The 13,240-nt window shown below is 55.4% G+C and overlaps 1 protein-coding gene across 1 annotated transcript; it reads left to right on the forward strand.

Annotated features, from left to right (window-relative positions):
• The first annotated feature begins 1,110 nt into the window (after positions 1–1,110).
• Positions 1,111–5,175, forward strand: RING1 (ring finger protein 1). The gene is made up of 7 exons (XM_069563152.1): positions 1,111–1,411; positions 1,506–1,628; positions 2,333–2,493; positions 2,592–2,807; positions 3,663–4,052; positions 4,228–4,504; positions 4,759–5,175. The coding sequence occupies exons 2-7, from the start codon at positions 1,551–1,553 to the stop codon at positions 4,858–4,860; spliced, it is 1,224 nt and encodes a 407-aa protein (XP_069419253.1). The 5' UTR covers positions 1,111–1,411; positions 1,506–1,550; the 3' UTR covers positions 4,861–5,175.
• Positions 5,176–13,240: the final 8,065 nt, after the last annotated feature.

Raw genomic sequence — 13,240 nt, forward strand, 5'->3', positions numbered from 1 at the left:
AAGGGGCTGGAGGAGAGCAGAAGGAAGGGAGGGGGCTGGGAGGAGGAGGAAGGGGAGGGGGTCCGCGCTAATCGACTCTGGAGCCCACATAAGGACTGGCCACGGACTGAAGGAGAGGACAGGGAAGTAGAGGGAACCGGGGGAGGGGGTGAGGGGACCCACTGCGGCATTGCCCCAGAGACAGGCCACCCCCTGGCAGTTGCAACCCAAGTCCTGGCACCCCAGTTCAGGCTGGAGGAGACAGGACGCCCATCAGGATCTCTCCCTCCACCCCGCCCCCTGTACCCCCTCTCATCCCCTGCCCTCAATGGGGATGGTCTGCCCCTTCCTCTTCTCTTCCTTCCCCGACCCTTCCTTTACTGGGAAGTCCTGGAGGAGACTTATGCCCGCTTCCCGCTCCGGACATTCGGCCCCTGGCGGGCCCCCCGCCCCCGCCACGACACGCGCACACGCGGTCCCCGAGAGGGGCCCCACCTCGTGCGGGTGCGTGTGTGTCCCTGCTTCCGCGTGGTGCCTTCATCCCCCCGTACCTCCCGGGCGCCTTCCTCCCCCGCCCCGGGCCGCGGCTCCTGATTGTCCAAACGCAATTCTCGAGTCTTTAGCTCTGGCCGAGAGTTGAGTCTGGACGTCCCGAGCCGTCGCCCCCAAACCTCGAGGGGGAGAGCGGGTCGGAGGGTGTAGGGAGAGCCAAGGCGGAGGGCGGCGCAGGTCCCCCGGGTGGGGAGGGGATCCCGGGCACGTCGGGACTCCGCCGTGTTCACGGGGCCGGAGGACGGCAGCGGCAGAGACTCCTCTGCGGCTTTCCCCCCCTCCGCCCTGGGATCCCGGGCTGGGACTGCGGAGAAGCCGTGCGGGGGAAGCGGGCATGCAGGCCCTCAGAGCCGCCGGGGGCACGGGCCGGGGGGAGGCGGCCCCTCCCCGGGGTCCGGCGACGCCGGGCCCCGCCCTGCGGAGCGGAGGACCCCACGGGGCCTTCGGGGAGGGGACGGCGGCAGCCCGGGGACAGGAGCGCGGCCCCCGCGCGGCGCGGGCCCCGGGGGCGGGGAACCGGCGTCCACGGCGCTGCCACCCGCGCGCGCCTCTGGGTGACGTCCCCCGCCGCCGGGGGAGGGGGCCGCGGGCGGGCGGAAGTGACGCAGGGCCCAGCGCCCGGGCCATGGCGGCGGCGGTGGCGGGGGACCGGCGTCCACGGCGCTGCCACCCGCGCGCGCCTCCGGGTGACGTCCCCGCCGCCGGGGGGGGCGCGGGCGGGCGGAAGTGACGCAGGGCCCAGCGCCCGGGCCATGGCGGCGGCGGCGGCGGCGGTGCGAGCTGCTGTCTGAGCGGCGGCTGGGGACCGGACGGCCTCGGCCGGAGAGCCCGGTCCCGGGAGCGGCGCTGCGGCGGCTGGGGCGCCGACGGCGGGACCCGGGTGAGGGGCCGCGCGGGGGCGCGGTGCGGGGAGCCCCGGAGGGCGGGGTCCGCGCGAGGGCCGGGCCCCCTGACACCCTTCCCCCATCCGCCAGCCCACCTCTCCGGCGCGGCGGCGGGGCAGCCGTGGTGCGGTCACCATGACGACGCCGGCGAACGCCCAGAACGCCAGCAAAACGTGGGAACTGAGCCTGTATGAGCTCCACCGGACCCCGCAGGTGACAGGGGCTCTCCGACTGCAACTTACTGCCTTTCACTAGACGGCTCCATCCGCAGACCCCCTTCTCACAGCCGCTTTTCCACTTTTGGCCCCTTTTCCACCCAGCTTCTCACTCCCTACCCTGCTTTGGAATCACTTTTCACATTTAGCTCGTTTAATCCTCAAAACTGACGTGCCAGAGAGGTAGAGCCAAGTATTATTGTCTTCACTTGAAAGATAGTAAACAGGCTGAAATGAACTTCCCTGGTCTTCAGTTCCGCATCATAAGTGTGTGCATTTAAGACTCCCCTTGGGAGTGCATTAAAAATGGAATTCTGGGCCGGATCTCACACACACACCGTCCCCACACACACACTAACAGTAATGGGATGGGACCCCAGACTCTGCATTTGTAGCATGCACCATAAGGGATTCTGATATAGGCAGTCCCAGGACCGCACTGGAAGAAATTCTGTTGACTAAAGTCTTCCCCAGAAGGAAAATCTGTGCCGTGCCCATCTCCAGGCCTATCGCCAAACCTCAGATCATCCTATTTCAAAGCACCTACTCTTAGGATTTCTCTCTTCCTCAAGTGGCCAAATGGGGTACCCAGATTCTGCCATCTCACTGCATTTCTCAAGACTCCAGTTTCATGGACTGCTTGTTTCTAAGATCCCTTTTACCTCTTTCCACCACCGCCTTTCCACTCGTCACCGTCTCCAGGAAGCCATCATGGATGGCACCGAGATTGCGGTTTCCCCCCGGTCGCTGCACTCAGAGCTCATGTGCCCCATCTGCCTGGACATGCTGAAGAACACGATGACAACCAAGGAGTGCCTCCACCGGTTCTGCTCTGACTGCATCGTCACAGCCCTGCGCAGCGGGTAACAGGAGGGACGTGTTTGAGGTGGGGGCAGGGGGAGAGAGCGGGCCCTCCGTCCCCAGTGACTGAAGGCTCAGGGCCACCTTTCTTCCACCCCAGGAATAAGGAGTGCCCTACCTGCCGAAAGAAGCTGGTATCCAAGCGGTCTCTGCGGCCAGACCCCAACTTCGATGCTCTGATCTCTAAGATCTACCCCAGCCGGGAGGAATACGAGGCCCACCAAGACCGGGTGCTCATCCGCCTCAGCCGCCTGCACAACCAGCAGGCGCTGAGCTCTAGCATCGAGGAGGGGCTGCGCATGCAGGCCATGCACAGGTTTGGGGGCCACAGGGAGGTGGACGCGGGGCGATGGGAGGAGCCACGGGTCAGACACCTGGGGGTCTCTGCTGCTAGGCCCCAGCCTCGTGAGCGCCCACCACCATCTGACTGCATGCCTGGAGGTCGTGGATGTGAACAGAGCTTTTTAGTTAGTAACTAGCACTACTATTGGTTTTTTTTCTTAATACTTATTTATTTGGCTACAGAGGGTCTTAGTTATAGCATGTGGAATCTAGTTCCCTGACTAGGGATCAGCCCAGGTCCCCTGCAGTGAGAGTGCAGAGTCTTAGCCGCTGGACCACCAGAGAAGTCCCTGGCACTGTTATTCTTAATGAATACCTCGCCTTCTAACTTTCTAGAAGTTAGAGCAGTAGAGTGACTTTTGAGCATAAGCTTTGGGGTCACACTGCCGGGAAGTAAATCACCTCCTAGGGCAGCATCGCTCAGTCTTCAACGTGTATTTGAATTACCTGAGTTTTGTTTAACATGTACATTCTAATTCGGTAGGTCAGAAGTTGGGCCCAGATTCTGTGCTTCTTCAAGCCTGTGCTACTGGGTCTTAGACCACACTTTGAGAGGCAAAGCGACTATGATCTCAGACTAATGATTTAACCTCTCTAAGCCTCAGTTTCGTCAGCCATTAAAAAAATGGTATAATTACCTGCATCTGTAGGATTTGTGTAATTTGAGGCAATCAGTGCAAACACTTAGCAACGTGCTTGGCACATAATTAGTATGGAATAAATATTAGGAATCATCGTTGAGATTTCCCTGGTTTCTTAATTCTCTGAAGTTTAAAGTCGAAAGCCCTTGTCCTTGGTGCTTTCTAATCTCGACCACTTGCTCCCACAGGGCCCAGCGTGTGAGGCGGCCGATGCCCGGGTCAGATCAGACCACGACGATGAGTGGGGGCGAAGGAGAGCCCGGGGAGGGAGAGGGGGATGGAGAGGACGTGAGCTCAGACTCGGCCCCGGACTCTGCCCCAGGCCCTGCTCCCAAGCGACCCCGAGGAGGGGGCGCAGGGGGCAGCAGTGTAGGGACAGGGGGGGGCGGCACTGGTGGGGTGGGTGGGGGCGCCGGCTCTGAAGACTCGGGTGACCGGGGAGGAACCCTGGGAGGGGGGACCCTGGGCCCCCCAAGCCCTCCCGGGGCCCCCAGCCCCCCAGAGCCAGGTGGAGAAATCGAGCTCGTGTTCCGGCCGCACCCCCTGCTCGTGGAGAAGGGAGAATACTGCCAGACTAGGTGAGAGCCTCGTCCTCCCCAGACCACTGAGAAACCAAGGGCCATGGTCTGCATCACAAGTGGGCCTCGCCCAGACCCAGAAAGAGCCCCCAGCCCAGCGGCCCTGTGCCCATCTCCCACTTGGCGGCTCCATTTGAGGCGTCTGTGCCCTCAGTCTGCCCCCTTTCCTACCCAGGTATGTGAAGACCACTGGGAATGCCACAGTGGACCATCTCTCCAAGTACTTGGCCCTGCGCATTGCTCTCGAGCGGAGGCAGCAGCAAGAGGCGGGGGAGCCGGGAGGGCCTGGAGGGGGCACCTCTGATGCCACCGTGGGACCTGATGGGGGTGGAGGGGAGGGTGGGGGTGCCGGAGGAGCCGACGGCCCTGAGGAGCCTGCCTTGCCCAGTCTGGAGGGCGTCAGCGAGAAGCAGTACACCATCTACATCGCTCCCGGGGGCGGGGCTTTCACGGTGAGCGCCCCTGAGTGTCGGGGGCGGAGAGGGTAGGGGGGGTGCGCAGCCGCAGACCCGACAGCCTCAGCGACCCGCCCTCTCCTCTGCATCTCGGTCTCCTTTCCGTGTCCGTCCTTCTTCCCCATCGCCCGTGTCCTCGCTGTGCCCCGTTTATTGTTTCTTTGTCTTTCCTCTCCCTTTGGTCACTTTTCCTCTCATCTTACCATCTTTTCCAACTCACTTTTCTGCTCCCCCTTCCGTCACCTCTGTAGACGCTGAATGGCTCCCTGACCCTGGAGCTGGTGAATGAGAAGTTCTGGAAGGTGTCCCGACCACTGGAGCTCTGCTATGCCCCCACCAAGGATCCAAAGTGACCCCACAAGGGACGGCCAGAGAATGGGGCCATGGGGTGTCCTGGAGTCCTGGCCCACCCCCTGCCTGGCTTCTTTGTCCCCCAGAGCCCCCCAGCCTGACCAGCCAGCAAGAGACACAAACAGGACAAGTGGCTTTTATACAAAGTATCTATATCAGATTCTTCTATATTGTACAGAGTGGGGCTTGGCCCCTGTCTGCTGCCTTTTCTATTGCTCTCAACCTCCCGTCCACAAGATGCTGGGGAGAGTGAAAAGCCCTCCCCTCCGTGCCCTCCTACCAACAACAACAAATTTGCTTTTTTTTCCTCTTTGAAACCTGCGGTTCTGTGTCTCTTTATCAGGGGTGTACTAGAAGGAGATGGAAACAAAGATTGGGGAGAGAACCCTAGAAATCATGGAGAGTCAGTCTTGGAAATGGGGAGGAGATGTCAAAGGCTATTCATGGTGTGTAGGGCCCGTTTTCCTGAATCTTCAAATCAGCAAATACGTAGGAAAATAGGAACCATCTGTGAAGCTGGAAGAGTGGAGAGGTGTGAAGTCAGTTCCCAAGCTTGCCCCTGTGACCTGAATGCCCAGGCTGGGATCAGGGGTATCAGTACCACAGCTTAAAAGTAGCTTAAGAGGAAGGTGTGTCTGTAGACATGGCGGGCCTTGATGTTTGGAAGGGGGATGATTCCTTGACCGTGCCCGAGAAGCTGGGGAGAAAAGGCGCGGAGGTGGGGAGGGCTGCGAGGAACTGCCTGCAGACGTGCTGCGACCCCGCCTCCCTGCCCAGGATTGTAGCTCCGCACCGTCCCGGAGGCGGTTGAGAGCAGAGGGCTGGGGGTGTTCGGTGAAGCTCTCGCTGCCCGCCCACCTCGAGAGGGGCTGCATCTGGGCAGTGTGGCGCCGGGCTGCGGAGGAGTCCCTCTCCAGAAGGGACCAAAGCTGCCCCCCGGCCGCGCTTCGACCTCTCTGCCCCTCACACTTCCTGTTTCCGTCGCCTTATGCGCCCCCAACTCCGGCGGCTGGCTCAGCCTCGGCCCTCCTAGCGGAGGGGTCAGCCTGGGGGTCTGACCTGCCGACCCAAAGGGCACCCCACTGCACACTTAGCATTTCTCGACGACGCCCTCTCGTGCCCACCACCCTCTGTGCGGCGGACGCGGGGAGTCCTCTGCAGCCCTGGTGACCGGGCGCCCACCCCTGAAACCGCTCACCCTGCAGAAACGGAAAACACCCGCTTCCCCCTCCAGGGAGGAGCCCCTTCTCCCCTCTCCTGGCGCCTCCATCCTGGCTCCCTTTCTCTCCTGCTTCAGGCATCCTGGGGGGAGACGCCCCCGGGACATGAGGGCGACGGGAAGGTAGGCATCTCTCCCGGTGTTTCAAAGGAGAGAGACCGATGGGGAGCAGTCGAGGGAGTACTGAGGTGGGAGCCGAAGAATCTGGAATGAAGCCGGCTTCTTTTTGGTTCCAGAGGCTGCCTGGAGCGACTGCCCCCCACCCCCACCCCCCTACCCCCACCACTCCCAGCCAGCCCGGCAGCCTGCTCCCCGCCCTCTTGCTTCTCCCAGGAGTCGCAGCGGGCCGCCCGGTCCCTTCCCTCCTCGGGCCCCAGGCCGCACCGCCCCACCCTCGCCCTCTGCCTCTCCCGCTCCCCTCGCCCGCCCTGCTGCCGCGTTCCTTCGCCGCCCCCCGCCCTTGAGACAACTTCACAGGCCTCCCTTTTCTGATGACTCCATGTGAGTGCCGCGCAGAGCTGTCGCCCCAGGGACACCTTCCTTGCCCACAACAAAGAAAAAGTGACTCCCAGCCCGGACCGACCCCTCTCTTCCCCAGTGCGGGCCGAAGCGGGTACAGGAGACGCCAGTTCCGTCCCTCCCACCCCCTAGGCTAGTGCCCCAAGTCCTTTGGCCTCTCCCAGTTTGGCCCGCACCTGTGGGTGAGGCAGAGTGAGACACCAAGTATACAAAAGGGAGCTTGACTTTTGCTGAAGGACAAGATACAGAGGAAAGGAGGTGAATTAACAAATTGTGGTGCAGATCTCTGACAGCTGCTTACAAACCATGCAACCTTGCTTCAGAAAGGGCCTTGTGAGGTGGGACCCGCATGTGTACAAGGAGAGACCCTCCTTGTCCAGTCTGATGTGCACGGGGTGTGTGGGGCGGGGTATAGAACCGCTGCAGTAGATTGCTCTGGTCCTTAGAGGATGAATGACAAGCGGTCCCTGCAGGAGGGGTCCCAGACATGGTGCGGAGTGATTAAGAAGCGCTAGAAACTGCAGGGTGGTTAAGGAGAGCTTCACAGAGAAGGTGCCTCCAAGGAGGGGAGCTGGAGGGAACGGAGGAACAAGGGGAGTCTCTCTCTCCCCTCTTCTTCCTCTCATTTTATCGTTTCCAGGCTCCTTGATCCCCAGACCTTAGCAGATTTGTGTCTATGTGCATAAGCTGAGCCCCCGAGCCCAGGGCTGCAGGAGACCCCTGCCCAGCTGAGGCCTAACCCTGAGGCCTCTGCTGTTGCCTGGCTACCACCCGAACCCTGGCAAACTCCTCACAGGAACCCGGGGCTCCTCGGGGAGAAGGCAGGAGTCACTGAGGCCCTCGGCCACCCGTTTGGTGGGGGGCAGGGCTCAGCCTGCCTGTACCACCTCTGTCCCTCTGGCTCCCCCCCCCCCCGCCCACCGCAAGCGGCTACTCTCACCTTCACCCCCCTCCCCAACATGTGGGGGGCCCAGGCAGAGGAGGAGGACGCAGGACAAACACCCGGCCCCCCATCTGCCGTCACCCCCCTGCTGACCCTGCTCCACCACGAGGCCCTGTCCAGCCTGGCCTGCGGACCTCCTCTTCGCTTGCCCCCAGCCCTCCCAGCACTGCCTGGTGCATGTGAGTGAGCAGCCCTTTCCCTGTCCGCCTCCTCCAAACACCCTTCTGCCTTGACAACCATCCACGCCCAGTGGGAAGGACAGAGGAGGGCCCTGGGGACAGACTCCCCCCACAGTGGGAGCGACTGCCTCCTGGTGGGAGGCAGGATGGAGCACGCTCCCCACCGCACCCCACTCTGGACAGAGCCGCCACATCAGGCGACTGACTCGGAACTGCAGCGGCCCAGTCCACCTCACTTCTAGTTCACAATCTAATCCCCCGGGAAAAGCTTTCCTTAGGAAGGAATCTGTACTTTCAATCCCTTGTCCTCCACCTGAGAAGTTTAACCAGGCTGCCTGGGACCTGCTGTCATCTCGGATGGATTCGATTCCCTGTGGGTTTTTTGAAAGCGTCACTTTATAGAAACAACTGAATCCCCAGAGATCTCCATGACAACCCCCACCATCAAAATCCTAGTCACCCAAAAAAACTCCCACCCAGCCCCGTCACTCCCCCCAGAGGCTGCTGGGTGCTTCTTGCTCCACCCAGCACCCCATCGGATGAGGCCACCTCCCTGTGCCTGCTCCTGGCCCCACAGGCCATGGCAGGGTTTTCTGTGGGCTTCACCACACTTCTCGCTAAGAATAGAGCCCAGACGAAGGCTGCTCTTTCCAGCAGCACCGGGGGCTTCTTATTAAAAGGTGAAAACAGGCACATATCCAGGGAGGCAGCAGGGAAATGGAGGAGATGGAGACCAGAGGAGGAAGGAGCCAAGTGAGACTGGAGGACAAAGTGGGAGGTTCTGGATGCGGAAAAAGTAGAGCAGGGCTGGGTAGAAGCCCAGCAAGAGACCGCTGGCCAATGCAAGCACTTCCTGGCATTTGTACTTCTTCCACAAGACTGCTCGCTTACTGTCTTGTTCATGTGCCGGGAAACTGGTTTTGAACAAGAATCAGCAGGGAGTCCCAGGAGCATCCCTCAAGATGGGCACCCTTGGGCCCAGCCTAGCCCTGAGAAGGGCACCATCATCACTGACTTGTTTTTGTTTAAATATTCATTTATTTATTTTTGGCTGCGCTGGGTCTTCGTTGCTGCGCTCCGGTTTTCTCTATTTGCGGCGATCAAGGGCTGCTCTAGCGGCAGCGCACTCTGAGGTGACTTCTCGTTTCCAAGCACAGGCTCTAGGCTCGAGGGCGTCAGTAGCCCAGGCTCTAAAGCGCTGGGTCAGTAGTTGCGGCACGTGGGCTTAGTTACTGCGAGGTGTGTGGGATCTTCTCGGGCCAGGGATCGAACCTCTGTCCCCTGTATTAGCAGGTGGGTTCTTAACCACTAGACCGCTCAGGAAGCGGCGTCATCACTGACACTTGTAAAAGTTTCTGCTGGGGGAGTTACCCCTTGGACCCTTGGACGGCACCTTCAATAAATGTATTGTTCTTGTTCATGTTCTAGGATAAGGTAGACCTTCATTCTTGTATTAACTTCCCCTTTATAAAGAATACTCTTTAGACCTTGGCAGATTTCTCCCAGTGCTGTATCAGAGAAGCTGGTTGTTGCCACACATAAGAAGGGATTGAAGAACCTTAGCGGTGAAAGGATCGCTTGAGAGGCTGCGGGTCAGTTCCACCATTTCAGGAATTATGTGTTGAGTCCACCACATGTCACAACCTGCGTACCACGTGTTCTAGGACCTGGGTACCACAGACAGGTGTGTGATGTGGTCCCTGCCTTCAAAAGATTTGATCTCAGGGGTTTATGGGACTGTCTCGGTATTGAATCTAGCATCAAGTCCTATCGGGGGTAGCCATTATAATATCTCTCAAGTCTGTTCACTCTTCTCCATCCCTCCCCCTCCCTGATCCATCCGCCCCCTGGACTCTTCTTTGAATCACGGAGATCGCTGGAGAGGCTGGGAAAGGCCTTCAATAAACAAGCAGAGGGCTGTGTGAGACAGACCTTTCTGAAATGCAAATCTGATGATTTGGGGCTCCTTGCTGAAGCACAGACAATGGTTTCCCACTGACCTTAGGTTAAAGACCCAGGTCGTTAACCTGGCCTCTAAGGCACTGGGAGGTCCGCCCCGCCGGCCTCCGCTCAACCCGCCTTCACTCCTTAGCGCTTCACTCTGCCGCGTCCTGCTTTCTCCAGCTGCCTGGACCCTCTGCCTGAAAGTCTCCTTCCATTTCTCTTTTAAGTTAGCTCCTGTTCGTTCTTAAGTCTCCGCTCGTTTACCTTTACCATAACCTCAGGGAAGGTACCCAGACCCTCCTTTCGGGTCAAATTCCCCTCTTCGGAGCGCCCAAGCCGAGGCGCGCTCCTCCTCCAAGGCGCTGGGCGAGGTCGCAGGTCTACGTGTTGGGGGGATTGTTTGACTGGAGTCTGGCTCCCCTGGAACGTAAGATCCCTTAGGGCAGGAGCCGTGACTGCGCCTGCTCCTTCTCAGCATTCCTGGGACCCGGGACTTGACAGTTGAAATGCTGGTTGGAAGGATGCATGCGCGCCTGAGTCTGGGGCAGGGGCTTGCATATTTCAGAATCTCAGAACGGACTGAGGCAGTGATTCTCCAGCAGCTGCAGCCCAGAAGTCTCATGGGTCATTTCCCCAACACCTTTCCTTCCTGCGTGTTTCCTGGCATCATCCATCTCCACCCTGGTGTCCCCGTTCCAGCCTTCTCCACCTTGCCCGTGAGATCCCTTCCTCCTTTGACTTACAAAAAAAATTATTACTGGAGTATGATTGCTTTAGTGTTGTGTTACTTTCTGCTGTACAACAAAGTGAATCAGCTGTGTTCGCGTGTGTGTATGCTCACTTAGTCTAGCCCACTCTGCAATTTCATGGGCTGTATGTGTACATATATCCACGCCCCCTTCAGCCTCTCTCCCACCCCCCACCGCGTTGACTTTCTACTGCCCCTTCCTGGTTTTGCCTGGTTGGCTTCAGTGTAATGTGGCAACAGCAGAGGATTCAGAACCAGAAATCCGGGTTCAATAACTAGGTAAAAGTATTACTTTTAAACCACTTTGAACCCTAGCTTTCTTATCTGTAAAATGGGAACAACATCAGAATCAAGCAAGATGGAGAAACTGGAAAATCTGAAAGCACCATCACCTAGAAATACTAGATAAAAAGAAAAAAAAAATTAAATGTATGACTGAGTTCTCAAAGGGAAAGTAAAATCCTTGGTCTAAAAACAAAGAGGAAACTCAAAACCAGACAATGAGCTGCCTGTAGCTACAGTTCCAAGGAGGGGGCAGGGAAGGAACTGGTTCTGTTAACTAAGGGCTGTTTATCAGCCCCCCAGGACGGAGGTAGGGAAATTAGATAAAAGGCAGCCAAAGTTGACCCAAGAAGAAATAGAAAGCCTAACAAACCTATGCGGCTGCTAAGTCACTTCAGTCGTGTTCGACTCTGTGCAAACCCATAGACGGCAGCCCACTAGGCTCCTCTGTCCCTGGGATTCTCAAACCTATAAATCCTAATAAATTGAATGGGAAATTTTACATATATACACACACAAGCGCATGCGCGCGCGCGCACACACACACACACACACACACACGCTACCCAAATGGTTTGTATAAGTAGCATTCTGCTAACTCTTGAAGGAACTGTGTATTTATTTACATAGACTGTCTTAGATAACGGAAAAAGAGGACCAACTGAACTTATAGGAGTGAAAATCCTAAATAAAATATTAGCATACCGAGTCCAGTGGAGTTTATGCAAGTACGTGTATGTATGCATTCGTGTATATGTGACTAAGCAGTGTTTATTCCAGGAGTACAAGGATGGTCTGCTTAAAAATCTGTTAATGATATTTACAATATTGACTTATTAAAAGGAACAAATATGATTATCTCAATAGGTACAGAGAATGCACAGGAAAATGTTTAATACTAGTGATTTAAAAAATAAGTCTAGCTAACTAGGAATAGAAAATAACTTCCAACATTAATACACAGATATTAGTTTTACTGTTTTTACTCAACTTACGCTGGCGAGATGGGGTATCTGAACTGACACAATAAGAAAAAAAAAAAAGAAAGCCATCACTGTACACAGATGATTGCCTATCTACAAAGAAAACTTATGAGAACCCTCAAACAAAATTAACACATCGCTTTCTGGAGGCAAGATGAATAGTCAAACACCAATATGCCTATACAGCAGTAGTAAACAGAAGATTGTGTTTTAAGAAAATAGCATTTGTAATAGCCACAAAATTTATTATACTTAGAAATAAATATAATAAGATATGTGCATGATCTTTATGAATAAAATTATAAAACTCTTTTGGAGAACATGAAAATAAGACCCCCCAAAAAAGAACAGAAAAGTACGCCATGCTCATGAAGAGGAAACTTCAATATAAAATTGATAATTTTCCTCAGGTTTGTAAATCTAGTACAGTTCTATTTGTACTAGATAGATATTTTATTTAACAAGCTGTTCTTAAAATTTTTGTAGAAGGGTAAATGGCCAAAAAAGAGTCAAACCAAGTTTGAAGTGGGAGAGTACTTGAGTGTTTGCCTCACTGTATATCACAGCTTTAAAACGAGAGTGATTTTTGTTAATATATTTGTTTATTTATTTGACTGCACTGGGTCTTAGTTGTGGGATGCAGGAACTTTCAGTTGTGGGCTGTGGGATCTAGTTCCCTGACCAGGGATCGAACCTGGGCGGAAGTCCCATAACGCTGGTGTGATTTAAAGCAGTGTCGTCCTGGCATATGGACAAATTAGACCTTCAAAGCTATGAGGACTTGGTACATGAGCTTTCCACATAACTGACATGTGGAAAAGGAGGGACTGTTTCTTAACTTGTCTGCGGTTAATTGCCTGTCCCAGTAAAAAACAAAATACAAAATCCTGCATTACAACACATCCAAAAATAAATATCAGATAACAATATGTGACAAATAAAACTTGAAATTCTTCTAAGACAATACAAGAGAATATATGGACAGTATCGGCATAGGGCAGGATTTCTTAAGACCAAATTGCACAGGCAATAAAAGATGGACACGTAAGCTACTTTAAAACAAATTTAAACTTTGATGAGACCAGAAACAACATAACAAATGAAAATACAAGCCACAGACTTAGAGACTATTTACAATCTACATGGCCAGTGCAGGATGAGTGTTCAGGATTTATAAAGTACTCTTGCAGGGAATTCCCTAACAGTCCAGCGGTGAGGAACCTCCACTGTATCTGCCATGGGCCTGGGTTCGATCCCTGGTTTGGGGAACTAAGATCCTTGCAAGCCACACGATATGGTAAAAAATAAAGCTGAAAGAATTCCCTCATACCAAGCAAAGTCAATGAAAGGGGAATTAAAAAGAGAAAGAAAAATCCCGTGTAGATCAACAAGAAAAGGACAAGGCAGGGAGAAATGAGCAAAAGCTGTGACCAGGCAGATCGCCAAAGAGGAAGACCAGATGGCCAGTAAACGTGAAAAGATGCTCAGCGTCCCTAACCCAAACTGTGTACTGCTTCACTGAAGCAATAACGTCAAAGTAACTCTGATAACAACAAGTGTTGACA

This window comes from Ovis canadensis, chromosome 20, assembly GCF_042477335.2.
Source record: "Ovis canadensis isolate MfBH-ARS-UI-01 breed Bighorn chromosome 20, ARS-UI_OviCan_v2, whole genome shotgun sequence".
Taxonomy (NCBI): Eukaryota; Metazoa; Chordata; class Mammalia; order Artiodactyla; family Bovidae; genus Ovis; species Ovis canadensis.